The sequence below is a fragment of the Ranitomeya imitator genome, chromosome 4, assembly GCF_032444005.1.
Source record: "Ranitomeya imitator isolate aRanImi1 chromosome 4, aRanImi1.pri, whole genome shotgun sequence".
In the NCBI taxonomy this organism is placed as follows: Eukaryota; Metazoa; Chordata; class Amphibia; order Anura; family Dendrobatidae; genus Ranitomeya; species Ranitomeya imitator.
Genome location: NC_091285.1, coordinates 686664897 through 686690635, shown reverse-complemented (window position 1 = coordinate 686690635; position 25739 = coordinate 686664897). Strand labels below are relative to the sequence as shown.

Here is a 25739-nt window from a genome sequence, read left to right as displayed (position 1 = left end):
GCCCTTTTTTCTCAGTCTGAATTCAGCTGAAAAAAAAAATCAGAGAGTCATACATTAACATTGTCAGAGTGCAATCCAATATGTTATCAAATTGCACTTGTACATTTTCCTCGCAGGTGAGTATGAGCTCTCAGAATGTTAATCCGATGTTCTCATCTTTCCTCTTCCACCACCATTTAATTATCTGTTTGATTTGAGATAACCCTTAAAATTAAACAGCATCTTCAAGACATAAAATTAATCTTTACTGTTTCTAGGTCCCACTCTCAAGTTGTAGTAACAGCTGCACCATTGGATTCCGGAAGACCGCTTTGCAAGGGAAACCATTATGTTGCTATGCCTGTGTCACGTGTTTACATGGAGAGATCTCAAATCAGACAGGTGATGTTCCATTGATGGGAAACTGTATCTCAAGTTTAGGGATGAGAGAACCTGAACTGTGAAGCTTTTAGGCTGTGGGCACTTCTGCTCTCTTTATTGTAGGTATAGGATGCAGTTAGAGTGAGGGACAGTGCTAGAGCACTTTGTCACAAATCTGTGTTTACTTTGCACTTGACTCATTTGATGTACTGTGCCAAGAAGTGCTGTGTGTACTCTTCACCCCCACCTGTGGGAGTGCTGTGCAAAGAGCCGCTTTGTGTACTCTTCACACCCGCCTTTGGGAGTACTACTGTATAAAGAGCTGCTGTGTGCACTCTGCACCCCGGCCTGTGGGAGTACTGCGCCATAAGCCACTATGTGTACTCTGCACCCCTAGCCTGTGGGAGTACTGTGCCATAAGCCGCTGTGTGTACTCTGCAGCCATGTCTGTACGAGCAATGTGCAGAAAAAAATAATTCGACTTTGCAGTCGTCTGTGCCACTTGTGGGCTAAACCAATAAATTAACTGTACCGCAGTGTCTATACAAGTAGTGTGTTTAAAAGTTAATTTTACTCTGCAGCTGTTTTTTTGTGAGTAATGTGAGTAAAAAATAAATGCACTCTTCAGAGGCCACCCTGCTGGATCCCAGAACAACGTACATCATTACTTCCGTCACTGAAATGCGATTAAAAAAAATACGTAAATACAAGAGAACGCTGGTAGAGAAACTACTGTTGGCTTTTTCACCTGACAGCGGGGGCTAAGAGGAAGAACAAGAGAGAGGTCGAGAAGGAAGTCGCTAACACAACTGGGGCACTGCCAGCACCACAGAAGGCATTGTTAGCATGGTCTAAATGTGACAAAAATTCATGAGCATGCCACAGCATACAATACCAACATATCAATAGATAAGAACAAAATGCACAGAGAGGACCAAAATGAAGTAAAAATTCACATGTATATCCAGTAAATCATTGAAGCAAACAGAGATGATCTAAAGTGAATCAGCAATAAAGAAGGGAACTTGGGAGAAAGGAATGAAGATGGTTACCTCAGACCTGTGGTGCCACAGCCCCAACGCGCTTTTCAGATTTTTGCCTTTTTTCGAGGAAGTACCACTATGTCATAGGGTTACAGAGTACCTGTCCACACATCTCCACGTATTATATGATGATTTTGACCCATTTAACTTTTGGGTCTTCAAATTGGACACATGGCCTGAGATTGCACTTTATGACTTGGAGGTGTTGGCCTGCCCTGTGGCTAGAATGTGGTGGAAATGTTTGTTTAGTGGGGCAGGGGGTGTGATCACACACTGGCACATCACTCTGTCCACATCCAATGTGGGGATGCTAATATTCCTTAAAATTAACTAGACATGGATCCCACAGGACTAGTTCATACCTTTGGTTGACTGGATAACAAAAGCAGCTGCACACATCTACAGGTGTGTCTCACAAGATTAGAACATCATCAAAAAGTTAATTTATTTCAGTTCTTTAATACAAAATTGAAAGTCATATATTTTATTACATACAGAGTTATCTATTTTATGTGTTTCTTTCTGTTAAGGTTGATGATTATGGCTCACAGTCAATGAAAACCCCAAAGTCATTATCTCAATAAATCAGAATAACTAACAAAAAAACACACCTGCAAAGGCTTCCAAGTGTTAAAAAGGTCCGTTAGTCTGTTTCAGTAGGCTCAACAATCATGAGGAGGACTGCTGACTTTACAGATGTCCAGAAGGCAGTCATTGACACACTCAACAAGGAAGGTAAACTACAAAAGGTATAGAAGCCGGCTGTTCACAGAGTGCTGTATCCAAGCGTATTAATGGAAAGTTGAGTGGAAGGAAAAAGTGTGGTAGAAAAAGGTGCACAAGCAAACTGGATAACCGCAGCCTGGAAAGGATTGCTAAGAAAAGGCAATTCAAAAATTGGGGGGAGATTCACAAGGAGTGGACTACTGCTGAAGTCATTGCTTCAAGAGCCCCCACACACAGATGTATCCAGGACATGGGCTACGAGTGTCACATTCCTTGTGTCAGCGCTCATGACTCATATTCAATGCCAGAAGCGTCTTACCTGGGCCAAGGAGAAAAAGAACTGGACTGTTGCTCAGTGGTCCAAGGTGTTGTTTTCAGATGAGAGTAAATTTTGCACTTAATTTTAAAATCAAAGTCCCAGAGTCTGGAGGAAGAGTGGAGAGGACACAATCCAAGCTGCTTGAGGTCTAGTGTGATGTTTCCACAATCAGTGTTGGCTTCGGGAGCCATGTCATATGCTGGTGTAGGTCCACTGTGTTTTATCAAGACCAAAGTCAGCACAGCCACCTACCAGGAGATTTTGGAGCACTTCAAGCTTCCCTATGCTGACAAGCTTTTTGAAGATGGAAATTTCATTTTCCAGCAGGACTTGGCCCCTCTCCACACTGCCAAAAGTACCAGTACCTGGTTTACAAGCAACAGTATCACTGTGCTTGATTGACCAGCAAACTCGCGTGACCTTAACCCCATAGAGAATGTATGGAGTATTGTCAAGAGGGAGATGAGAGACACCAGGCACAAAAATGCAGACGAGCTAAAGGCTGCTATCAAAGCAACCTGGGCTTCCATAACCCCTCAGCAGTGCCCCAGGCTGATCGCCTCCATGCCACGCTGCATTGATGCAGTAATTGATGCAAAAGGAGCCCCGACCAAGTACTGAGTGCATTAACTGAATATACATTTCAGTAGGACAACATTTTGGACTTTAAAATCATTTTTCAAGGTGGTATTATAAATGACTTTTTTGTTTTCATTGGCTGTAAGCCATAATCATCAACATTAAAAGAAATAAACACGTGAACTAGATCACTCTATTTGTAATGACTATATATAAAATAGGAGTTTCACTTTTTGTATTGAAGAACTGAAATATATTTAGTTTTTTATTATATTCTAATTTTGTGAGCAGCACCTGTAGTTTTCAACTCTATTTGCCATTGATTTCATTTTGGTGTCTTCTCAACAAGAAAAAAAAAACTGTGTTTGCTACCTCTTCCTCTGTCTTTTCCACCTACCCTGCCTCTTCCACCTACTCCACCACCTCCTCCAGTTGGACCTCTGCCCCTTGGTTGTAGCTTGTTAGTTTATTTTGAGTTCCTTCTATGTTCTTTATCAGTTCCCTAATCCCCCTCCCTTTAAAGAATATTTTAGGATTATTTTTACTCTCTCTGGCAATGAGTCTCTCTGTCTCAATCTTTGCTGCCTTGATTTGCTTTTTACAGAATTTATTTAATTTTTTGTATTTATTTAATGCCTCCTCACTACCTACTTCCTTTAATTCTCTAAATGCTTTCTTTTTGTCCCTTATTGCGCCCCTTACAGCTCTATTTAGCCATATTGGTTTCGTCCTATTTCTAGTATGTTTATTCCCATACGGTATATACTGTGCACAGGTCCTATCCAGGATGCTAATAAACGTCTCCCATTTTCTTTGTGTATTTTTGTGTCTCAGGATATCGTCCCAGTTAATTGCACCAAGATCCTGTCTCATCCGTTGGAAATTTGCCCTCCTGAAGTTTAGTGTCCTTGTAACCCCTCTTTTACACATCTTATTAAAGGATACATGAAAACTTATTATTTTGTGATCGCTATTTCCCAAGTGACCCCCAACCCTTATATTTGATATGCGGTCTGGCCTGTTAGTTAATATTAGGTCTAGCAGTGCCCCCCTTCTTGTTGGGTCCTGAACCAGTTGTGAAAGGTAATTGTCTCTCATAGTTGTCAAAAACCGATTACCTTTGCTGGAACTGCAGGTTTCTGTTCCCCAATCTATTTCAGGGTAGTTGAAGTCCCCCATAATAATGACTTCTCCTTGAGTCGCAGCTTCATCTATTTGCTTTACGAGGATATTCTCCATTGCTTCCATTATTTTTGGAGATTTATAACAAACCCCTATCAGTAATTTATTATTTTTTCCCCCTCCCCTTATCTCTACCCACAGGGATTCTACATTTTCATTAAATTCACCTATATTATCACGCCGGATGGGTTTTAAGGACGATTTTACATATAGACACACCCCACCCCCTCGCTTATCTGTACGGTCATTTCTGAACAGACTATAGCCCTGCAAGTTAACAGCCCAGTCATGGCTCTCATCCAGCCACGTTTCAGATATCCCCACCATGTCATAATTATGCTCCAACAACATTAGTTCTAATTCATCCATTTTATTGGCGAGGCTTCTGGCATTAGTATACATACATTTTATGTATCTCTCTGCACCTCTACTCTTTCTTAAATTATTAACTGTTCTGACCCCACCCCCCATGCCACCGCCACCCCCATCTTCCTTACTTGTGCCCAGGTCTCTGTCTGCACTATCTTTCCCTCCTATAAAATGAATACCCTCCTCCCCAATTCCTAGTTTAAACACTCCTCCAACCTTCTAGCCATTCTCTCCCCCAGCTCAGCTGCACCCTCCCCATTGAGGTGTAGCCCGTCCCTAGCGTAGAGCCTGTAGCCAACTGAGAAGTCGGCCCAGTTCTGCAGGAACCCAAACCCCTCCTTCCTACACCAATTCTTGAGCCACTTATTAACCTCCCTAATCTCCCGTTGCCTCTCTGGCGTGGCACGTGGTACAGGCAGTGTTTCGGAGAATACCACGTTGGAGGTCCTTGCTTTCAGCTTGCAGCCTAATTCCCTGAAATCATCTTTAAGGACCTTTCACCTACCTCTAACTTTGTCATTTGTGCCAATGTGCACCATGACCACTGGGTCCTCACCAGCCCCTCCCAGTAATCTGTCCACCCGATCAGCGATGCGTCGGACTCAAGCGCCAGGAAGGCAGCACACCGTTCGACGATCCCTGTCTTTGTGACAGATTGCCCTATCTGTTCCCCTAATAATTGAGTCCCCCACTACCAGCACCTGTCTGGCCTGCCCTGCTCTCCTATTTCCCTCCTTACTGGAGCAGTCACTCCTCCGGCTTTCAGAGGACATGCCTGGCTGCAGCAGTGCTACCCCTGTACTGGCACCCCCCTCATCTGCCAACTTAGCAAACTTATTGGGGTGTTCCAGATCAGGACTAGCTTCCCTGGCACTCTTCCCTCTACCCCGCTTCCTAACTGTCACCCAGCTTGCTGCTCCACTGTCCTGCAGCTCCATCCTACCATCCCCCCTCATCTATCCCATTGAGCGTCTGCTCCGTGAGCAGAAGACTCCTCTCCATATTGTCTATGGATCTCATTGTTGCCAGCTGCACATTTAGATTCAGAATCTGGGTTTCCAAATGCACAACGTGCTCACATCTCGCACAGCAGTATGCACCCTCGACCGGCTGCTCAAGGACTGCATACATGTGGCAAGATGTGCACTGGATGGCATTAACAATCGTGGAGCACATTTCCTAATGGGGATTGCACCAGACAGAACAGTTAAATAAAAAAAATAAATACAAAGTATTAATAAAATACAGACAGCAATTCCTCCCTTGGAAACTCCCTGAATCCAAAGTCACTGAATCACAAGTCACACTTACCGCCGTTCACACTATCGCTCAGCTCACACTCACGCTCGCTCACACTCACTATGCTGAAGATTTATAGATTTTTTTTCTCTAGTTCCCCTCAACAGCAATCCACCTTTCTGTTCAAATGCACTTCCAAAAATGAAGTGTAATGTCTATTGTATGTACAAGTCTCCTCAAAAATGTCAAGTGCTGCGGAATATGTCAGCACTATAGAAATAAAATTATTATTATTATTATTATTATTATTATTATTATTAAAGAAACAAACAAGGACATTACATCGGAATATACAATTTTTTAAAAAAATTATGATAGAAAGGTGGAAATGATGGCACCAGCACAGCATGACTTATTTGTTGATTTTGGTCCCTAGATTATTGGGCCCCCGATAGGTTGATGAGGTTGGATTCTGGGACAATGAAGGACCCTGTTGGGGGACATGGTACTGGCCATTTGGTTTAGGGTAACCAAACTCATGTGGATTTTCATTTGCCATTTGGCTAAACCCCCCCAGAATGGCCATGTTGAACATACCCATGCTGAGAACACTTTCCAACAGTGGGTATGTTCAAGTTCCCATATTGGGCAGGTGCAGCTTGTGGTGCTTGTGGCTGGAGGTGTTTGCTGTGGATGAGGTGATGGGATCCATAGTGGAGCTGGTTCTGGGAGTACTATGGGATGTTTATCATGGCTTCCAGGCATGTGTAGGTGGATGTTGGTGGACATTTGCCATCTTTCCAGGAAGTTCAAAACTTCTGGTCTGTGTGGTTCAGAGTTTTTATTGCACCCATTGACTTGCTCTTTTGTCAAGAGAAAAATGAGAGATACAGACCCAACAATGCAGACGAGCTGAAGGCTGTGGACGCATGTGGGGTCTAGGACCTTATCATCCCTCATTGCATCATCATACCTCTCCAGTCTGTCCTACTACTCCACTTCTGTTCTCGCTTCTCCTCCACTTTTCCCCTCTTCAAATCCCTTTATTGTCTCCCAATTCCACAGCCAATACACAAAAATCTTGTAACACTGACATACAAAGCCATCCATAATCTGTATTCCCCATGTATCTCTGAACTAATATTCCAATATCTCTCCCCATGTAATCTCTGATCCTCCAACACCTCCTTCTCTCCTCCACATTCGTGCATTCCTCATCCAATTGCCCGCGAGACTTCTCCCGAGTATCCATCATCCTGCAAAATTATGTGGCCAAACACTCATGATTATCTCCAACATTTAGAACTTTCAAGAGGAACTAGAAAACCCATGTCTTCAGAACAGCTTACAGCCTGCTTTTGCAGAATTGCTCACTTGATTAGGATTTTATTAATTTCAGACCATTGAGCCAGTTAATTTAATCGGGCGGTACATTGGGAAAATATGTGAGCGATGTAAACCATTCGGATGTCATAGAGATGTCATATGGATAAATGACTGAGAAGATATTGCATCATCGCATTGCAAACGCATTACAAGTGGATTACCATACGGAGAACACTCGTGCGACTCTCGACAGTGAGAGGCGGAATTATTTTTATACGTTTAGTGTGACTCCAGCCTTACTATCCCACTGCTATGCCTCCTAGAAAAGCAAAGCTTCAAGCGATGATGAATAAGGTGGTGGCACAGGAGGAAGAGGAAGAGGAACAGGGACCATCCACACCAGGGGTGTCAAACTGCAATCCTCAAGGGCTGCAAACAGGTCATGTTATGAGGATTTCCTTGTACTGCACAGGTGATAATTTAATCACCTACACACATAATGATTACACCTTGTGCAAAGCTAAGGAAATCTTGAAAACACGCATGATTTGCGGCCCTCGAGGAATGCAGTTTGACACCGCTGATCCACACCATTACCAGGCTAGGTGTCCACACATACCTTGGAGGATGGGTTCCTGTACCAACAGTGGCCAGGTACCCAAATCTCCAGCAGGAAGACAGTTTTTCAAAATCAGGAGGACGAGTAACAGTATAAGGAAAATTTCACACAGTATTTGGTCAATGTTTTACATCAGTATTTGTAAGCCAAAATCAGAGGAAAAGTATAACAGAAACACATCAGCACTAATGTATTTATCACCCACTGTTGATTGTGGCTTATAAATTCTGAAAGTGCATGCATAAAGAATGCACGTTAGCTCTAAACATAATAAAATATAGAATGAAAAAAATAATACTCACCTCTATGCTGACCTGTCCATCTGCTCATGCTGCCCACCCGTGGAGTGGTCCTCTTCTTTTTCTCTTTCCCCTTCGGTGTATCCCTCTTTGACCTGCTTCCCTCTTATTAGGCCGCTGACATCATTGCACACCAGGTCACCGAGCTGTTATGAAAGGTAATTCAGTACCACAATGGACATAGAGGTCAGCGCACATACAGTGACCTGGCAATAACCCAAAAAACAAGAACGAGCTCTGAGACATGGGAACTCTGTTGACCGCAATCCCTAATCCTCTCCAACCACACTAAAGGCAGCCGTAGATTGCTCCTAACGCTCCCTATGCAACTCGGCACGGCCTGAGAAACTAGCTAGCCTGAAGATAGAAAATAAGCCTACCTTGCCTCAGAGAAATACCCCAAAGGAAAAGGCAGCCCTTATATAATGACTGTGAGTTAAGATGAAAAGACAAACGTAGAGATGAAATAGATTTAGCAAAGTGAGGCCCAACTTTCTGAACAGAGCAAGGATAGGAAAGGTAACTTTGCGGTCAACACAAAACCCTACAAAAACCACGCAAAGGGGGCAAAAAGACCCTCCGTACCGAACTAACGGCACGAAGGTACACCCTCTGCGTCCCAGAGCTTCCAGCAAGCAGTAAAAAACAAATTGACAAGCTGGACAGTAAAAAACAGCAAACAAATAGCAAAGAGTAACTTAGCTATGCAGAGCAGCAGGCCACAGGAACAATCCAGGAGGAAACAGGTCCAATACTAGAACATTGACTGGAGGCCAGGATCAAAGCACTAGGTGGAGTTAAATAGAGCAGCACCTAACGACTTCACCACATCACCTGAGGACGGAAACTCAGAAGCCGCAGTACCACTTTCCTCCACCAACGGAAGCTCACAGAGAGAACCAGCCGAAGTACCACTTGTGACCACAGGAGGGAGCTCTGCCACAGAATTCACAACAGTACCCCCCCCTTGAGGAGGGGTCACCGAACCCTCACCAGAGCTCCCAGGACGACCAGGATGAGCCATATGAAAGGCACGAACAAGATCGGGAGCATGGACATCAGAGGCAAAGACCCAGGAATTATCTTCCTGAGCATAACCCTTCCACTTAACCAGATACTGGAGTTTCCGCCTTGAAACACGAGAATCCAAAATCTTCTCCACAATATACTCCAACTCCTCCTCCACCAAAACCGGGGCAGGAGGATCAACAGATGGAACCATAGGTACCACGTATCTCCGCAACAATGACCTATGGAATACGTTATGTATGGAAAAAGAATCTGGAAGGGTCAGACGAAAAGACACAGGATTAAGAACCTCAGAAATCCTATACGGACCAATAAAACGAGGTTTAAACTTAGGAGAGGAAACCTTTATAGGAATATGACGAGAAGATAACCAAACCAAGTCCCCAACCCGAAGTCGGGGACCCACACAGCATCTGCGATTAGCGAAACGTTGAACCTTCTCCTGGGACAAAGTCAAATTCTCCACTACATGAGTCCAAATCTGCTGCAACCTGTCCACCACAGTATCCACACCAGGACAGTCCGAAGACTCAACCTGTCCTAAAGAGAAACGAGGATGGAACCCAGAGTTGCAGAAAAACGGCGAAGCCAAGGTAGCCGAGCTGGCTCGATTATTAAGGGCGAACTCAGCCAAAGGCAAAAAGGACACCCAGTCATCCTGATCAGCAGAAACAAAGCATCTCAGATATGTTTCCAAGGTCTGATTGGTTCGTTCGGTCTGGCCATTAGTCTGAGGATGGAAAGCCAAGGAAAAAGACAAGTCAATGCCCATCCTACCACAAAAGGCTCGCCAAAACCTCTAAACAAACTGGGAACCTCTGTCAGAAACGATATTCTCTGGAATGCCATGTAAACGAACCTCATGCTGGAAAAACAATGGCACCAAATCAGAGGAGGAAGGCAATTTAGACAAGGGTACCAAATGGACCATCTTAGAGAAGCGATCACAGACCACCCAAATGACTGACATCTTTTGAGAGACGGGAAGATCTGAAATAAAATCCATAGAGATATGTGTCCAAGGCCTCTTCGGGACCGGCAAGGGCAAAAGCAACTCACTGGCACGAGAACAGCAGGGCTTAGCCCGAGCACAAATCCCACAGGACTGCACAAAAGTACGCACATCCCGCGACAGAGATGGCCACCAAAAGGATCTAGCCACTAACTCTCTGGTACCAAAGATTCCAGGATGACCAGCCAACACCGAACAATGAACCTCAGAGATAACTTTATTCGTCCACCTATCAGGGACAAACAGTTTCTCCGCTGGGCAACGATCAGGTTTATTAGCCTGAAATTTTTGCAGCACCCGCCGCAAATCAGGGGAGATGGCAGACACAATTACTCCCTCTTTGAGGATACCCGCCGGCTCAGATACACCCCGAGAGTCGGGCACAAAACTCCTAGACAGAGCATCCGCCTTCACATTTTTAGAGCCCGGAAGGTATGAAATCACAAAGTCAAAACGGGCAAAAAACAACGACCAACGAGCTTGCCTAGGATTCAACCGCTTGGCGGACTCGAGATAAGTCAAGTTCTTATGATCAGTCAAGACCACCACGCGATGCTTAGCTCCTTCAAGCCAATGACGCCACTTCTCGAATGCCCACTTCATGGCCAGCAACTCTCGATTGCCCACATCATAATTTCGCTCAGCAGGCGAAAACTTCCTGGAAAAGAAGGCGCATGGTTTCATCACCGAGCAATCAGAACTTCTCTGCGACAAAACAGCCCCTGCTCCAATCTCAGAAGCATCAACCTCGACCTGGAACGGAAGCGAAGCATCTGGTTGACACAACACAGGGGCAGAAGAAAAATGACGCTTCAACTCTTGAAAAGCTTCCACTGCAGCAGAAGACCAATTGACCACATCAGCACCTTTCTTGGTCAAATCGGTCAATGGTTTAGCAATACTAGAAAAATTGCAGATGAAGCGACGATAAAAATTAGCAAAGCCCAGGAACTTTTGCAGACTCTTCAGAGATGTCGGCTGAGTCCAATTATGGATGGCTTGGACCTTAACAGGGTCCATCTCGATAGTAGAAGGGGAAAAGATGAACTCCAAAAATGAAACCTTCTGAACACCAAAGAGACACTTTGATCCCTTCACAAACAAAGAATTAGCACGCAGGACCTGAAACACCGTTCTGACCTGCTTCACATGAGACTCCCAATCATCCGAGAAGATCAAAATGTCATCTAAGTACACAATCAGGAATTTATCCAGGTACTCTCGGAAGATGTCATGCATAAAGGACTGAAACACTGATGGAGCATTGGCAAGTCCAAACGGCATTACTAGATACTCAAAATGGCCCTCGGGCGTATTAAATGCAGTTTTCCACTCATCGCCTCGCTTAATACGCACAAGATTATACGCACCACGAAGATCTATCTTGGTGAACCAACTAGCCCCCTTAATCCGAGCAAACAAATCAGATAACAATGGCAAGGGGTACTGAAATTTAACCGTGATCTTATTTAGAAGGCGGTAATCTATACAAGGTCTCAGTGAACCATCCTTCTTGGCTACAAAAAAGAACCCTGCTCCTAATGGCGACGATGACGGGCGAATATGCCCCTTCTCAAAAGACTCCTTCACATAACTCCGCATAGCGGCGTGCTCAGGCACAGATAAATTAAACAGTCGACCTTTTGGGAATTTACTACCAGTAATCAAATCGATAGCACAATCACAATCCCTATGCGGAGGTAGGGTATCGGACTTGGGCTCATCAAATACATCCCGGTAATCAGACAAGAACTCTGGAACCTCAGAAGGGGTGGATGACGACATAGACAGAAATGGGACATCACCATGTACCCCCTGACAACCCCAGCTGGACACAGACATGGATATCCAATCTAATACTGGATTATGGACTTGTAGCCATGGCAACCCCAACACGACCACATCATGCAGATTATGCAACACCAGAAAGCGAATAACCTCCTGATGTGCAGGAGCCATGCACCTGGTCAGCTGGGTGCAGTACTGAGGCTTATTCTTCGCCAAAGGCGTAGCATCAATTCCTCTCAATGGAATAGGACACTGCAAGGGCTCCAAGAAAAACCCACAACGCCTAGCATACTCCAAGTCCATCAAATTCAGAGCAGCGCCTGAGTCCACAAATGCCATGACAGAATATGATGACAAAGAGCAGATCAAGGTAACAGACAGAAGAAATTTTGACTGTACCGTACCAATGGTGGCAGACTGTTGTGAATTCTGTGGCTGAATTCACTCCTGTGGTCACAAGTGGTATTGCAGCCTCTGGGCTTCCTCCCTCAGGTGTTTTGGTGAGCTCGTTGGCTGCCTTGCTATTTAACTCCACCTGAGTCTGTCTTCCTTGCTCCTTGTCAATGTTCCAGTGTTGGATCTGAGCTACTACATCTTTCCTGTGGTCTGCTGCTCTGCTAGATAAGTGTTACTTTGTTTTTGTTCCCGTTTTTTCTGTCCAGCTGTGCTATTCTCTTTTGCTGGAAGCTCTGAGACGCAAAGGGTGCACCGCCGTGCCGTTAGTTCGGCACGGTGGGTCTTTTTGCCCCCCTTTGCGTGGTTTTGCTTTAGGGTTTTTTGTAGACTGCATAGTTCTCTTTGCTATCCTCGCTCTGTCTAGAATATCGGGCCTCACTTTGCTGAATCTATTTCATTCCTACGTTTTGTCTTTTCATCTTGCTAACAGTCATTATATGTGGGGGGCTGCCTATTCCTTTGGGGTATTTCTCTGAGGCAAGTCAGGCTTGTATTTCTATCTTCAGGCTAGTCAGCTCCTCAGGCAGTGCCGAGTTGCATAGGTAGTGTTCGGCGCAATCCACTGCTGCTTTTAGTTGTGTGAGGATAGGTTCAGGTACTGCAGTCTGCAGAGATTCCACGTCTCAGAGCTTGTTCTATTGTTTTTGGGTTATTGCCATATCACTGTATGTGCGCTGATTACTGCACACTGTGTTGCCTGATAGCACAGCATAACAGTACAAGGAGCCATACCAATGATTCTCAATAGTGGGAAAAAAGAAGTCCTGACATCATTTTTTTTTTCCTCAGCTCTGTCTTCAGTTTTTTTTTTTTCCCCTAGACATTAGAGTGCTTCAGGACACAGCTGTGGACATGGATATTCAGGCTATGTGCTCCTCAATGGATAATCTCGTTATAAATGTACAAAAGATTCAAGATACAATTGATCAGAAATCTATGCTAGAACCAAGAATTCCTATTCCTGATTTGTTTTTTTGGTGACAGAACTAAGTTCCTGAGCTTCAAAAATAATTGTAAGCTATTTCTGGCCTTGAAACCTCATTCTTCTGGTAATCCTATTCAACAGGTTTTGATTATTATTTCTTTTTTGCGCGGCGACCCACAGGACTGGGCGTTTTCTCTTGCGCCAGGAGACCCTGCATTGAGTAATGTTGATGCGTTTTTCCAGGCGCTTGGATTGCTTTACGATGAGCCTAATTCAGTGGATCAGGCTGAGAAAAATTTGCTGGCTTTATGCCAGGGTCAGGATGATGTAGAAGTATATTGTCAGAAATTTAGGAAGTGGTCAGTACTCACTCTGTGGAATGAATCTGCACTGGCGGCTTGGTTCAGAAAGGGTCTCTCTGAAGCTCTTAAGGATGTCATGGTGGGATTTCCTATGCCTGCTGGTTTGAATGAGTCTATGTCCTTGGCCATTCAGATCGGTCGTCGCTTGCGCGAGCGTAAATCTGTGCACCATCTGGCGGTATTGTCTGAGAGTAAACCTGAGCCTATGCAGTGCGACAGGACTATGACTAAAGTTGAACGGCAAGAACACAGACGTCTGAACAGGCTGTGTTTCTACTGTGGTGATTCCACTCATGCTATTTCTAATTGTCCTAAGCGCACTAGGCGGTTCGATAGCTCTGCCGTCATTGGTACTGTACAGTCCAAATTCCTTCTGTCCATTACCTTGATATGCTCTTTGTCATCGTATTCTGTCATGGAGTTTGTGGATTCAGGCGCTGCCCTGAATCTGATGGATTTGGATTATGCTAAACGTTGTGGATTTTTCTTGGAGCCTTTGCGGTGTCCTATTCCGTTGAGAGGAATTGATGCTACACCTTTGGCCAAGAATAAGCCTCAGTACTGGGCCCAGCTGACCATGTGCATGGCTCCTGCACATCAGGAAGTTATTCACTTTCTGGTACTGCATAATCTGCATGATGTGGTCGTGTTGGGGTTGCCATGGCTACAAACCCATAATCCAGTATTAGATTGGAACTCTATGTCGGTAACCAGCTGGGGTTGTCAGGGAGTACATGGTGATGTTCCATTTTTGTCTATTTCGTCATCCATTCCTTCTGACATCCCAGAGTTCTTGTCTGACTTTCAGGATGTATTTGAAGAGCCCAAGTCTGATGCCCTACCTCCGCATAGGAATTGTGATTGTGCTATCAATTTGATTCCTGGTAGTAAATTCCCTAAGGGTCGTTTATTTAATTTGTCCGTGCCTGAACACACCGCTATGCGCAGTTATGTGAAAGAATCCCTGGAGAAGGGACATATTCGCCCATCGTCATCACCATTGGGAGCAGGGTTCTTTTTTGTAGCCAAAAAGGATGGTTCGCTAAGACCGTGTATTGATTACCGCCTTCTTAATAAGATCACTGTTAAGTTTCAGTATCCCTTGCCATTGATATCTGACTTGTTTGCTCGGATTAAGGGGGCTAGTTGGTTTACTAAGATTGATCTTCGTGGTGCGTATAATCTGGTGAGAATCAGGCAAGGAGATGAATGGAAAACGGCATTTAATACGCCCGAGGGTCATTTTGAGTATCTGGTGATGCCGTTCGGACTTGCCAATGCTCCATCTGTTTTTCAGTCTTTTATGCATGACATTTTCCGTGAGTATCTGGATAAATTCCTGATTGTTTACTTGGATGACATTTTGATCTTCTCTGATGATTGGGAGTCTCATGTGAAGCAAGTCAGAATGGTTTTCCAGGTACTGCGTGCTAATTCCTTGTTCGTGAAGGGATCAAAGTGTCTCTTCGGTGTGCAGAAAGTTTCATTTTTGGGGTTCATCTTTTCCCCTTCTACTATCGAGATGGATCCGGTTAAGGTCCAGGCCATCCAGGATTGGACTCAGCCGACATCTCTGAAAAGTCTGCAAAAGTTCCTGCGCTTTGCTAATTTTTATCGTCGCTTCATCTGTAATTTTTCTAGCATTGCCAGACCATTGACCGATTTGACCAAGAAGGGTGCTGATTTGGTTAATTGGTCTTCTGCTGCTGTGGAAGCTTTTCAGGAGTTGAAGCGTCGTTTTTGCTGTGCCCCTGTGTTGTGTCAACCAGATGTTTCTCTTCCGTTCCAGGTCGAGGTTGATGCTTCTGAGATTGGAGCAGGGGCGGTTTTGTCACAGAGAGGTTCTGGTTGCTCAGTGTTGAAACCATGTGCTTTCTTTTCCACGAAATTTTCTGCTGCTGAGCGTAATTATGATGTGGGCAACCGAGAGTTGCTGGCCATGAAGTGGGCATTCGAGGAGTGGCGTCATTGGCTTGAGGGAGCTAAGCATCGCGTGGTGGTATTGACTGATCATAAGAATCTTACTTATCTCGAGTCTGCCAAGCGCTTGAATCCTAGACAGGCCCGTTGGTCGTTATTTTTTGCTCGTTTTGATTTTGTGATTTCGTACCTTCCGGTCTCTAAAAATGTGAAGGCGGATGCTCTGTCTAGGAGTTTTGTGCCCGACTCTCCGGGGTTATCTGAGCCGGCGAGTATCCTCAAGGAAGGAGTCATTGTGTCTGCCATCTCTCCTGATTTACGGAGAGTGTTGCAGAAATTTCATGCTAATAAACCTGATCGTTGTCCGGCCGAGAAACTGTTCGTCCCTGATAGGTGGACTAGTAAAGTTATCTCTGAACTTCATTGTTCGGTGCTGGCTGGTCATCCAGGAATCTTTGGTACCAGAGAGTTAGTGGCTAGATCCTTCTGGTGGCCATCTCTGTCACGGGATGTGCGTGCTTTTGTGCAGTCCTGTGGGATTTGTGCTAGGGCTAAGCCCTGCTGTTCACGTGCCAGTGGGTTGCTTTTGCCCTTGCCGGTCCCGAAGAGGCCTTGGACACATATTTCGATGGATTTCATTTCTGACCTTCCCGTTTCTCAAAAGATGTCGGTCATTTGGGTGGTCTGTGATCGCTTTTCTAAAATGGTCCATCTGGTGCCCTTGGTTAAATTGCCTTCCTCCTCTGATTTGGTGCCTTTGTTCTTCCAGCATGTGGTTCGTTTGCATGGCATTCCTGAGAATATTGTTTCTGACAGAGGTTCCCAGTTTGTCTCGAGGTTCTGGCGAGCCTTTTGTGGTAGGATGGGCATTGACCTATCTTTTTCCTCGGCCTTCAATCCTCAGACTAATGGCCAGACCGAACGAACCAATCAGACCTTGGAAACATATCTGAGATGTTTTGTTTCTGCTGACCAGGATGATTGGGTGTCATTTTTGCCGTTGGCTGAGTTCGCCCTTAATAATCGGGCCAGCTCGGCTACCTTGGTCTCTCCATTTTTCTGCAATTCTGGGTTCCATCCTCGTTTCTCTTCAGGACAGGTTGAGTCTTCGGACTGTCCTGGTGTGGATTCTGTGGTGGACAGGTTGCAGCAGATCTGGACTCAGGTAGTGGACAATTTGACCTTGTCCCAGGAGAAGGCTCAGCTTTTCGCTAATCGTAGACGCCGTGTGGGTTCCCGACTTCGTGTTGGGGATTTGGTTTGGTTATCTTCTCGTCATATTCCTATGAAGGTTTCCTCTCCTAAATTTAAACCTCGTTTTATTGGTCCGTATAGGATTTCTGAGATTCTCAATCCGGTGTCTTTTCGTCTGACCCTCCCAGACTCCTTTTCCATACATAATGTATTCCATAGGTCGTTGTTGAGAAGATACGTGGCACCTATGGTTCCATCTGTGGAGCCTCCTGCCCCTGTTTTGGTGGAGGGGGAATTGGAGTATATTGTGGAGAAAATTTTGGATTCTCGTGTCTCTAGACGGAAACTCCAGTATCTGGTCAAATGGAAGGGTTATGCTCAGGAGGATAATTCCTGGGTTTTTGCCTCTGATGTCCATGCCCCAGATCTTGTTCGTGCCTTTCATGTGGCTCATCCTGGTTGGCCTGGGGGTTCTGGTGAGGGTTCGGTGACCCCTCCTCAAGGGGGGGGTACTGTTGTGAATTCTGTGGCTGAATTCACTCCTGTGGTCACAAGTGGTATTGCAGCCTCTGGGCTTCCTCCCTCAGGTGTTTTGGTGAGCTCGTTGGCTGCCTTGCTATTTAACTCCACCTGAGTCTGTCTTCCTTGCTCCTTGTCAATGTTCCAGTGTTGGATCTGAGCTACTGCATCTTTCCTGTGGTCTGCTGCTCTGCTAGATAAGTGTTACTTTGTTTTTGTTCCCGTTTTTTCTGTCCAGCTGTGCTATTCTCTTTTGCTGGAAGCTCTGAGACGCAAAGGGTGCACCGCCGTGCCGTTAGTTCGGCACGGTGGGTCTTTTTGCCCCCCTTTGCGTGGTTTTGCTTTAGGGTTTTTTGTAGACTGCATAGTTCTCTTTGCTATCCTCGCTCTGTCTAGAATATCGGGCCTCACTTTGCTGAATCTATTTCATTCCTACGTTTTGTCTTTTCATCTTGCTAACAGTCATTATATGTGGGGGGCTGCCTATTCCTTTGGGGTATTTCTCTGAGGCAAGTCAGGCTTGTATTTCTATCTTCAGGCTAGTCAGCTCCTCAGGCAGTGCCGAGTTGCATAGGTAGTGTTAGGCGCAATCCACTGCTGCTTTTAGTTGTGTGAGGATAGGTTCAGGTATTGCAGTCTGCAGAGATTCCACGTCTCAGAGCTTGTTCTATTGTTTTTGGGTTATTGCCATATCACTATATGTGCGCTGATTACTGCACACTGTGTTGCCTGATAGCACAGCATAACAGCAGACCTAGCGAACCGCTTAGTGCGCTTAGGACAATCAGAGATAGCATGAGTGGAATCACCACAGTAGAAACACAGCCCATTCAGACGTCTGTGTTCTTGCCGTTCAACTCTGGTCAAAGTCCTATCGCACTGCATAGGCTCAGGTTTAAGCTCAAGTAATACCACCAAATGGTGCACAGATTTACGCTCGCGCAAGCATCGACCGATCTGAATGGCCAAAGACATAGACTCATTCAGACCAGCAGGCATAGGAAATCCCACCGTGACATCCTTAAGGGCTTCAGAGAGACCTTTTCTGAAAATAGCTGCGAGCGCACCTTCATTCCACTGAGTGAGTACGGACCACTTTCTAAATTTCTGACAATATACCTCTATTTCATCCTGACCCTGACACAGAGCCAGCAAATTCTTCTTTGCCTGATCCACAGAATTAGGCTCATCGTACAGCAATCCGAGCGCCAGGAAAAACGCATCGATATTACTTAATGCAGGATCTCCTGACGCAAGAGAAAATGCCCAGTCCTGAGGGTCGCCACGCAAAAAAGAAATAACGATCCTAACTTGTTGAACTGGGTCACCAGAGTAGCGAGGTTTCAAAGCCAGAAATAGTTTACAATTATTTTTGAAACTCAGAAATTTAGTTCTATCTCCAAAAAACAAATCAGGAATAGGAATTCTCGGTTCTAACATAGAATTCTGAACCACAAAGTCTTGAATACTTTGTACTCTTGCCGTGAGCTGATCCACACATGAAGACAGACCTTTAATGTCCATTGCTACACCTGTGTCCTGAACCACCCAAATGTCTAGGGGAAAAAAAAGGCAAAACACAGTGCAAAGAAAAAAAAATGGTCTCAGAACTTCTTTTTTCCCTCTATTGAGAATCATTAGTACTTTTGGCCTCCAGTACTGTTATGAAAGGTAATTCAGTACCACAATGGACATAGAGGTCAGCGCACATACAGTGACCTGGCAATAACCCCAAAAACAAGAACCAGCTCTGAGACGTGGGAACTCTGTTGACCGCAATCCCTAATCCTCTCCAACCACACTAAAGGCAGCCGTGGATTGCGCCTAACGCTCCCTATGCAACTCGGCACGGCCTGAGAAACTAGCTAGCCTGAAGATAGAAAATAAGCCTACCTTGCCTCAGAGAAATACCCCAAAGGAAAAGGCAGCCCCCACATATAATGAGTGTGAGTTAAGATGAAAAGACAAACGTAGAGATGAAATAGATTTAGCAAAGTGAGGCCCAACTTTCTGAACAGAGCGAGGATAGGAAAGGTAACTTTGCGGTCAACACAAAACCCTACAAAAACCACGCAAAGGGGGCAAAAAGACCCTCCGTACCGAACTAACGGCACGGAGGTACACCCTCTGCGTCCTAGAGCTTCCAGCAAGCAGTAAAAAACAAATTGACAAGCTGGACAGAAAAAAACAGCAAACAAATAGCAAAGAGTAACTTAGCTATGCAGAGCAGCAGGCCACAGGAACGATCCAGGAGGAAACAGGTCCAATACTAGAACATTGACTGGAGGCCAGGATCAAAGCACTAGGTGGAGTTAAATAGAGCAGCACCTAACGACTTCACCACATCACCTGAGGACGGAAACTCAGAAGCCGCAGTACCACTTTCCTCCACCAACGGAAGCTCACAGAGAGAACCAGCCGAAGTACCACTTGTGACCACAGGAGGGAGCTCTGCCACAGAATTCACAACACCGAGCATATTGTGATTATGGTGTAACGATGTGCGCTGCCTGAAGCCTAGTTAGCATTGCATTAGAGGACAACTTGGTGATGATTGTCCTAGTGCAGAGTGAAGGAAGTTGAAGAAAATTCTAATGACAGAGGAAGATGAAAAGAAGTTACGAGGAGGACCGGTTGGTGGGAGCAGGTGACTTGTGAGTTGAGCTGCAATTTTTTTGTTTTTTCCCTTTTGTTGATCCTCTACTGGTCCACAAAATGGCATTTCCTAAATGTGTGATAATTCAGATTCTGGAAAATTCAAATTCTTGGGAAAATTCAATTCTAGTCAAACAAATGTTCTCTGTTGAGAGCAATCCTGGAAAGTTTACAACCCTCTGTTAGTCTGAAAAATAGTTACATACAGTAATATAACAAAAAATGCACCATTTATACTTTAATTAAGGTGTCCACATCATCAACATTTAGACATGGTTAAGAAGTTGCACATTAGAAGACCCCCAGAATGAAGGGGGAATCAAGTATGTATAACTTAAAGGCAGCATGGGTACATTCCTTTAAGGAAAAAGGGTAATTTCACAGACACAGAAATTTAGCAAAAGTAACACTTGGATAGACCCTTCAGACATGTCTTGCAAAAGGCAGATTTTTTCCACCAAACATGTGTTCTGATTTCCTTTGTATAGTAGAAGTCTATGTGGTTACAGATCAAGATGGCTGCCATCTTTTCCTCCTCAGTTTTATATGTAATTGCCCCTTCAGTCTTTCTAACACATGATTAATATAAATATATATATATATATATATATATATATATATATGTTATAAAAAACATAAAAAATAGAGAATATCAAAAACAAATTTATTGAAATATATGATATAAAACAAAGCCATAAAAAGCAATAGGGTGATAAAAAAGGTGAGAAAACATAGATGAGGTAGATAGGTGGCAAAGCCCGGAAACATACAGTAGAATAATAAATATGCAAATAGGTAATGACTAGTGTTGAGCATTCCGATACCGCAAGTATCGGGTATCGGCCGATACTTGCGGTATCGGAATTCCGATACCGAGATCCGATACTTTTGTGGTATCGGGTATCGGTATCGGATACATAGAGATGTGTAAAATAAAGAATTAAAATAAAAAATATTGATATATTTACCTCTCCGGCGGCCCCTGGACTCAGCGCGGGTAACCGGCAGGCTTCGTTGTTCAAAATCAGCGCTTTTAGGACCTGAGAATCACGTCCCGGCTTCTGATTGGTCGCGGGCCGCCCATGTGACCGCCACGCGACCAATCACAAGCCGCGACGTCACCGCAAGCTATTAACGCGCTCATTTTTAAAAATGAGCACGTTAATGGCTTTCAAAGACGTAGCGGCTTGTCATTGGTCGCGGCCACGCGACCAATCACAAGCCGCGACGTCACCGCAAGCTATTAACGCGCTCATTTTTAAAAATGAGCGCGTTAATGGCTTTCAAAGACGTAGCGGCTTGTGATTGGTCGCGGCCACGCGACCAATCACAAGCCGCGACGTCACCGCAAGCTATTAACGCGCTCATTTTTAAAAATGAGCGCGTTAATGGCTTTCAAAGACGTAGCGGCTTGTGATTGGTCGCGTGGCCGCGACCAATCACAAGCCGCTACGTCTTTGAAAGTCATTACCGCGCTCATTTTTAAAAATGAGCGCGTTAATAGCTTGCGGTGACGTCGCGGCTTGTGATTGGTCCCGTGGCGGTCACATGGGCGGCCCGCGACCAATCAGAAGCCGGGACGTGATTCTCAGGTCCTAAAAGCGCTGATTTTGAACAACGAAGCCTGCCGGTTACCCGCGCTGAGTTCAGGGGCCGCCGGAGAGGTAAATATATCAATATTTTTTATTTTAATTCTTTATTTTACACATCCCTATGGATCCCAGGGCCTGAAGGAGAGTTTCCTCTCCTTCAGACCCTGGGAACCATGAGAATACCTTCCGATACTTGATGTCCCATTGACTTGTATTGGTATCGGATATCGGTATCGGCGATATCCGATATTTTTCGGGTATCGGCCGATACTATCCGATACCGATACTTTCAAGTATCGGACGGTATCGCTCAACACTAGTAATGACATGTAGTAAACATTTTTTTTCTCCATTTATAGATTCCTTGAATTGCCTCAGATGTCCATGGGATGAATGGCCGAATCCTGAAAAATCCAAGTGTCTCCCAAAACCCATAGAGTTTCTTTCTTATGAAGATCTATTAGGAGCCACCTTAGCTGCAACTTCCATAATCTCCTCCATTATTCCAGCTCTTGTCTTGGGATTTTTCTTTCACTATAACAATACACCACTTGTGAAAGCCAGCAATTACTCCCTAAGTTGTCTCCTACTGACATCCCTCAGTCTTTGCTTCTTCTGCTCTTTAGGTTTTATTGGTTACCCTGATCATGATAAATGTCTACTACGTCAGGTGTCTTTTGGACTGGTCTTCACTCTCTGTGTTGCATGTATATTGTCCAAGACGGTCATGGTAGTTTTTGCTTTCATGGCTACTAGACCGGGAAGCAGTCTAAGAAAATGGACTACGTTAAGAGTCTCCTACTCAATTATCTCTGTATGTTTCCTTCTACAGCTAATATTGTGTATCAGTTGGATGTCAGTGGATCCTCCACATCCACATGTCAACACAGAAGATAAAGCAGAACTCATTATTATTGACTGTAATGATCGGTCTGTTGCATTCTGGGCCATGCTCGGTTATCTCTTTCTTCTGGCCACAATTAGCTTCATAGTGGCTTTCTTGGCTCGAAAACTTCCAGATAGCTTTAATGAAGCTCAGTTTATTACTTTTAGCATGTTGGCCTTTCTTAGTGTTTGGCTATCTTTCATTCCTGCTTCTCTTAGTGCTCAGGGCAAATACACAGTCGCCATGGAGGTGTTTGCCATCCTGGCATCCAGTTGGGCATTGTTGATCTGCATGTTTTGTCCTAAATGTTTCATTTTACTCTTCAGACCTGAGATGAACTCCAAAGAATATCTGATAAGAAATAAAGATAAAGGTGCAATAAGCAAATTATAGATAGATGTAAATCTTTATATTCTTGAATAATCTTATAAAAAATAGCTAAACACTTGATATAATAAAAACACAGAAGTTTGAAGTAGGGTTTCCTTGTGATTTCTTCTGAACTTCTCATGGTATTGAAGATGTGGCCTCACTAGAGCTCTATACAGCCAGTACATAATTACATTCATCTACTGATTACACCTTTAGGCATGTAGCATTATGTATTTTCTTTCCATCTTGCCCTCAATTTCTACACATTTAAGATATTTCTCAATTAGAAATGACCTATACTTTAGGTGTTAGGGCTAGCGGAATGCACCAAATAATAAGAAAGATAGAGTAAGGTGCATTCGCAGCCCGGGGTCCACCATGCAGAGATTGAACCTGCTGCCAAGTAATGACGGACTATATGGTGGTACAATGTGGATACACATGGGTTAACTTCACCCTGTGTGAAGGAAGCAAACCCTGTTGCGTCACAGGGCCACGGTACCGCACCAAGAGCGCAAGCAAGGAGTCTCAGAACCCAATCCCAAGACACAGGATTTGAGTTCATATAGACCTCTTGCGCTCGACACCGCAACTGAGGTGTCAGAGTGACAGAAATAATAATAATAAAGATGCACGAGAGTGCATGCAGTGCCGCACTGGCGGACGCCACTAACCACCCAGGCTTGGGTCAGGAAAGCACTGTGAAAGCGCACGGCACCGCACTGGTGGTCACAGCAATAGACGCTGTTTTGTGTGTTACATGCTGATGGCTAAGTCGGGTGCTAGATAGCAATCATCCACCTTACGCGAGCAGTCATAAATAAGAGAGGGGATAATTAATGAACAACTTTCAAACATCAACACACACACACGTTTACAAGTTTACACTAGCACATGGCTGTGCGGTCATGCAAACCTTTTATAGCTGCAGCGTGTACAGGACCTTCCCAGAAGGACCAATGGGAAGCTGCCACAGAAGTTGAGCACCTTCAGGACCTTCCTGGAGGACCAATGGGATCTGCTGCAGTATCTGAGCATATGACCCTCGATCTCCAACAAGAGATCTTGCACTGGGCATGCTCAGAAGGGGAAAAGCAGGACTTAGTCCCAAAGACGTCTGCTCGCTGCTGACCAGTACTGGCTTCAATGGCAGAAGCTGGAAAAGCAGCAGTAACCCTATGCACAGAGTGAGACTGAGCGAGATGCTGGGAACGACGTCTCCACTGAGCAGACTCCACTGCGGCAGGAGAAGAATGGGAGACCGCAGCGGAGATGGTTCGAGATTCCCCCTGTGCAGAGGCGGGAACTCGACACCTAACATTAGGTCTTGTTATTATTTATGATGAGTGATTTAAAAAAAATGTATTTTATTTTTCAATATTTTATATCTTTATCTACAGATCTAGCAAAATTTGAGGTGACTCAGGTAACATAGCTTTGGAAAATCAGGGCACAAAAACATTGTACATCGACATCAAATCTGACCTCAATCAATGGTAGAGCTAACCAGATCTGACAAAATTCACGTGTTCCTGGGAAATATGGACCTGTTCATGGTCAAGTTGATCTCCACTGATTAAATGTACTGTAAGACTCATGCTGGTGTGGTAGATGGAGGTAGGTATATCTCGCCCAGGTGTTTGTCCTATGTGAATTAGGCCACTCAGTATCTTCAGGGTGCTAATGGGTTAATGGTTGCAGGAATAAAAGATGACCAGCTGGGTGTTTCCAGTGTCTGCCTGGGGCACACAGATTGCCTGCCTGTGTGGGACAAATGTGAGTGAAGAGCTCTGCTTAAGAATTGTGTGATGTTAGCTGGGTGGGAGAAGCCCCCCAGTTGTTGAGATAGCAACGTATTTGTTTAGTTAGTGCCGGACAGGCTAGGGTTTATTTTTATGTTTTGTTTTTGTGTTGCTTTCACGTTAATAAATCTGACCTGAGGTCAGCCTGCTCAGAAACCTGCTGTACGCCTCAGATTCAATGCACAAACCACGTGTCCTTTGACCCCAGCAAAGGCGATCCCAGAGTGTTTTGTCACATTGTGGTGGAGAATGCGGGCATACCGTGGCACAGGCGACAGCATGGAAGACGTGGTGAAAGCCTTAGTACAGTCCACTGCCGTACAGCAGCAGGCCACTGCCGCACAGCACGAAGCTAATCGCTTGATGGCCGCACAGCTGAAGGAGTTACTGGACATGACGGTTGCAGACCGCCAACTTCTCCAACAGGTGGCGCAGCGCCTGGTGAGCATGCCAGACGCTGACCCGGAAGCAGAGTCCAGAAGGATTCATGTGAGTCGATACTGGCAAAAGCTGACTGCAGAAGATGACGTCGAGGCATACCTGACAACGTTTGAGCGGACGGCATTGAGAGAGAAGTGGCCGAAGGCACGATGGGCCGATTTGATTGCCCCGTTTCTCTCCGGCGAGGCCCAAAAAGCTTACCATGATTTGGACCCGGAGGTCGCTCAGGACTTTGAGAAGCTGAAAGCTGAGATCCTGGCCCGGCTGGGTGTGACGACAGCTGTCCGTGCACAGAGGGTACATCAGTGGACATACCAGCAAGATAAACCGGCGCGGTCTCAGATGTTCGACCTGATCTACTTGACAAAGAAATGGCTGCAACCCGAGGTACTGACAATACCCGAAATAATCCAGCGGGTTGTCCTGGACAAGTACCTGAGAGTACTACCCCCAGCGCTGAAAAGGTGGGTAAGCCAAGGAAATCCCACGACAGCGGATCAACTTGTGGAGTTGGTCGAGCGTTATTCCGTGGCAGAAGGACTTCCCGACGACACCGCCAACCCCCGGTCTGTGCCTCCTCCTCGTGGAACCGGTAAGACTGTTCCAGGGTCCACGGGTGAAGGAAAATCGCTTAAAACTGTGGGGGAGGAGTCCGGGACTGCTCGCACTCCGAGACCAAGAGTATTGGACGGTGGTCTCAGTAGGGGACCTGTTAGGTGTTTCCG

The 25739-nt window shown here is 45.1% G+C and overlaps 1 protein-coding gene across 1 annotated transcript in view; it reads left to right on the top strand.

Annotated features, from left to right (window-relative positions):
• The window catches only part of LOC138674703 (extracellular calcium-sensing receptor-like), a 58268-nt gene extending 35476 nt beyond the window's left edge, over positions 1 to 22792 (top strand). The window contains exon 5 of the mRNA XM_069762520.1: positions 22346 to 22792. Coding sequence (XP_069618621.1) covers positions 22346 to 22792 — 447 coding nt within the window. The remainder of the gene's footprint in view (positions 1 to 22345) is intronic.
• Positions 22793 to 25739: the final 2947 nt, after the last annotated feature.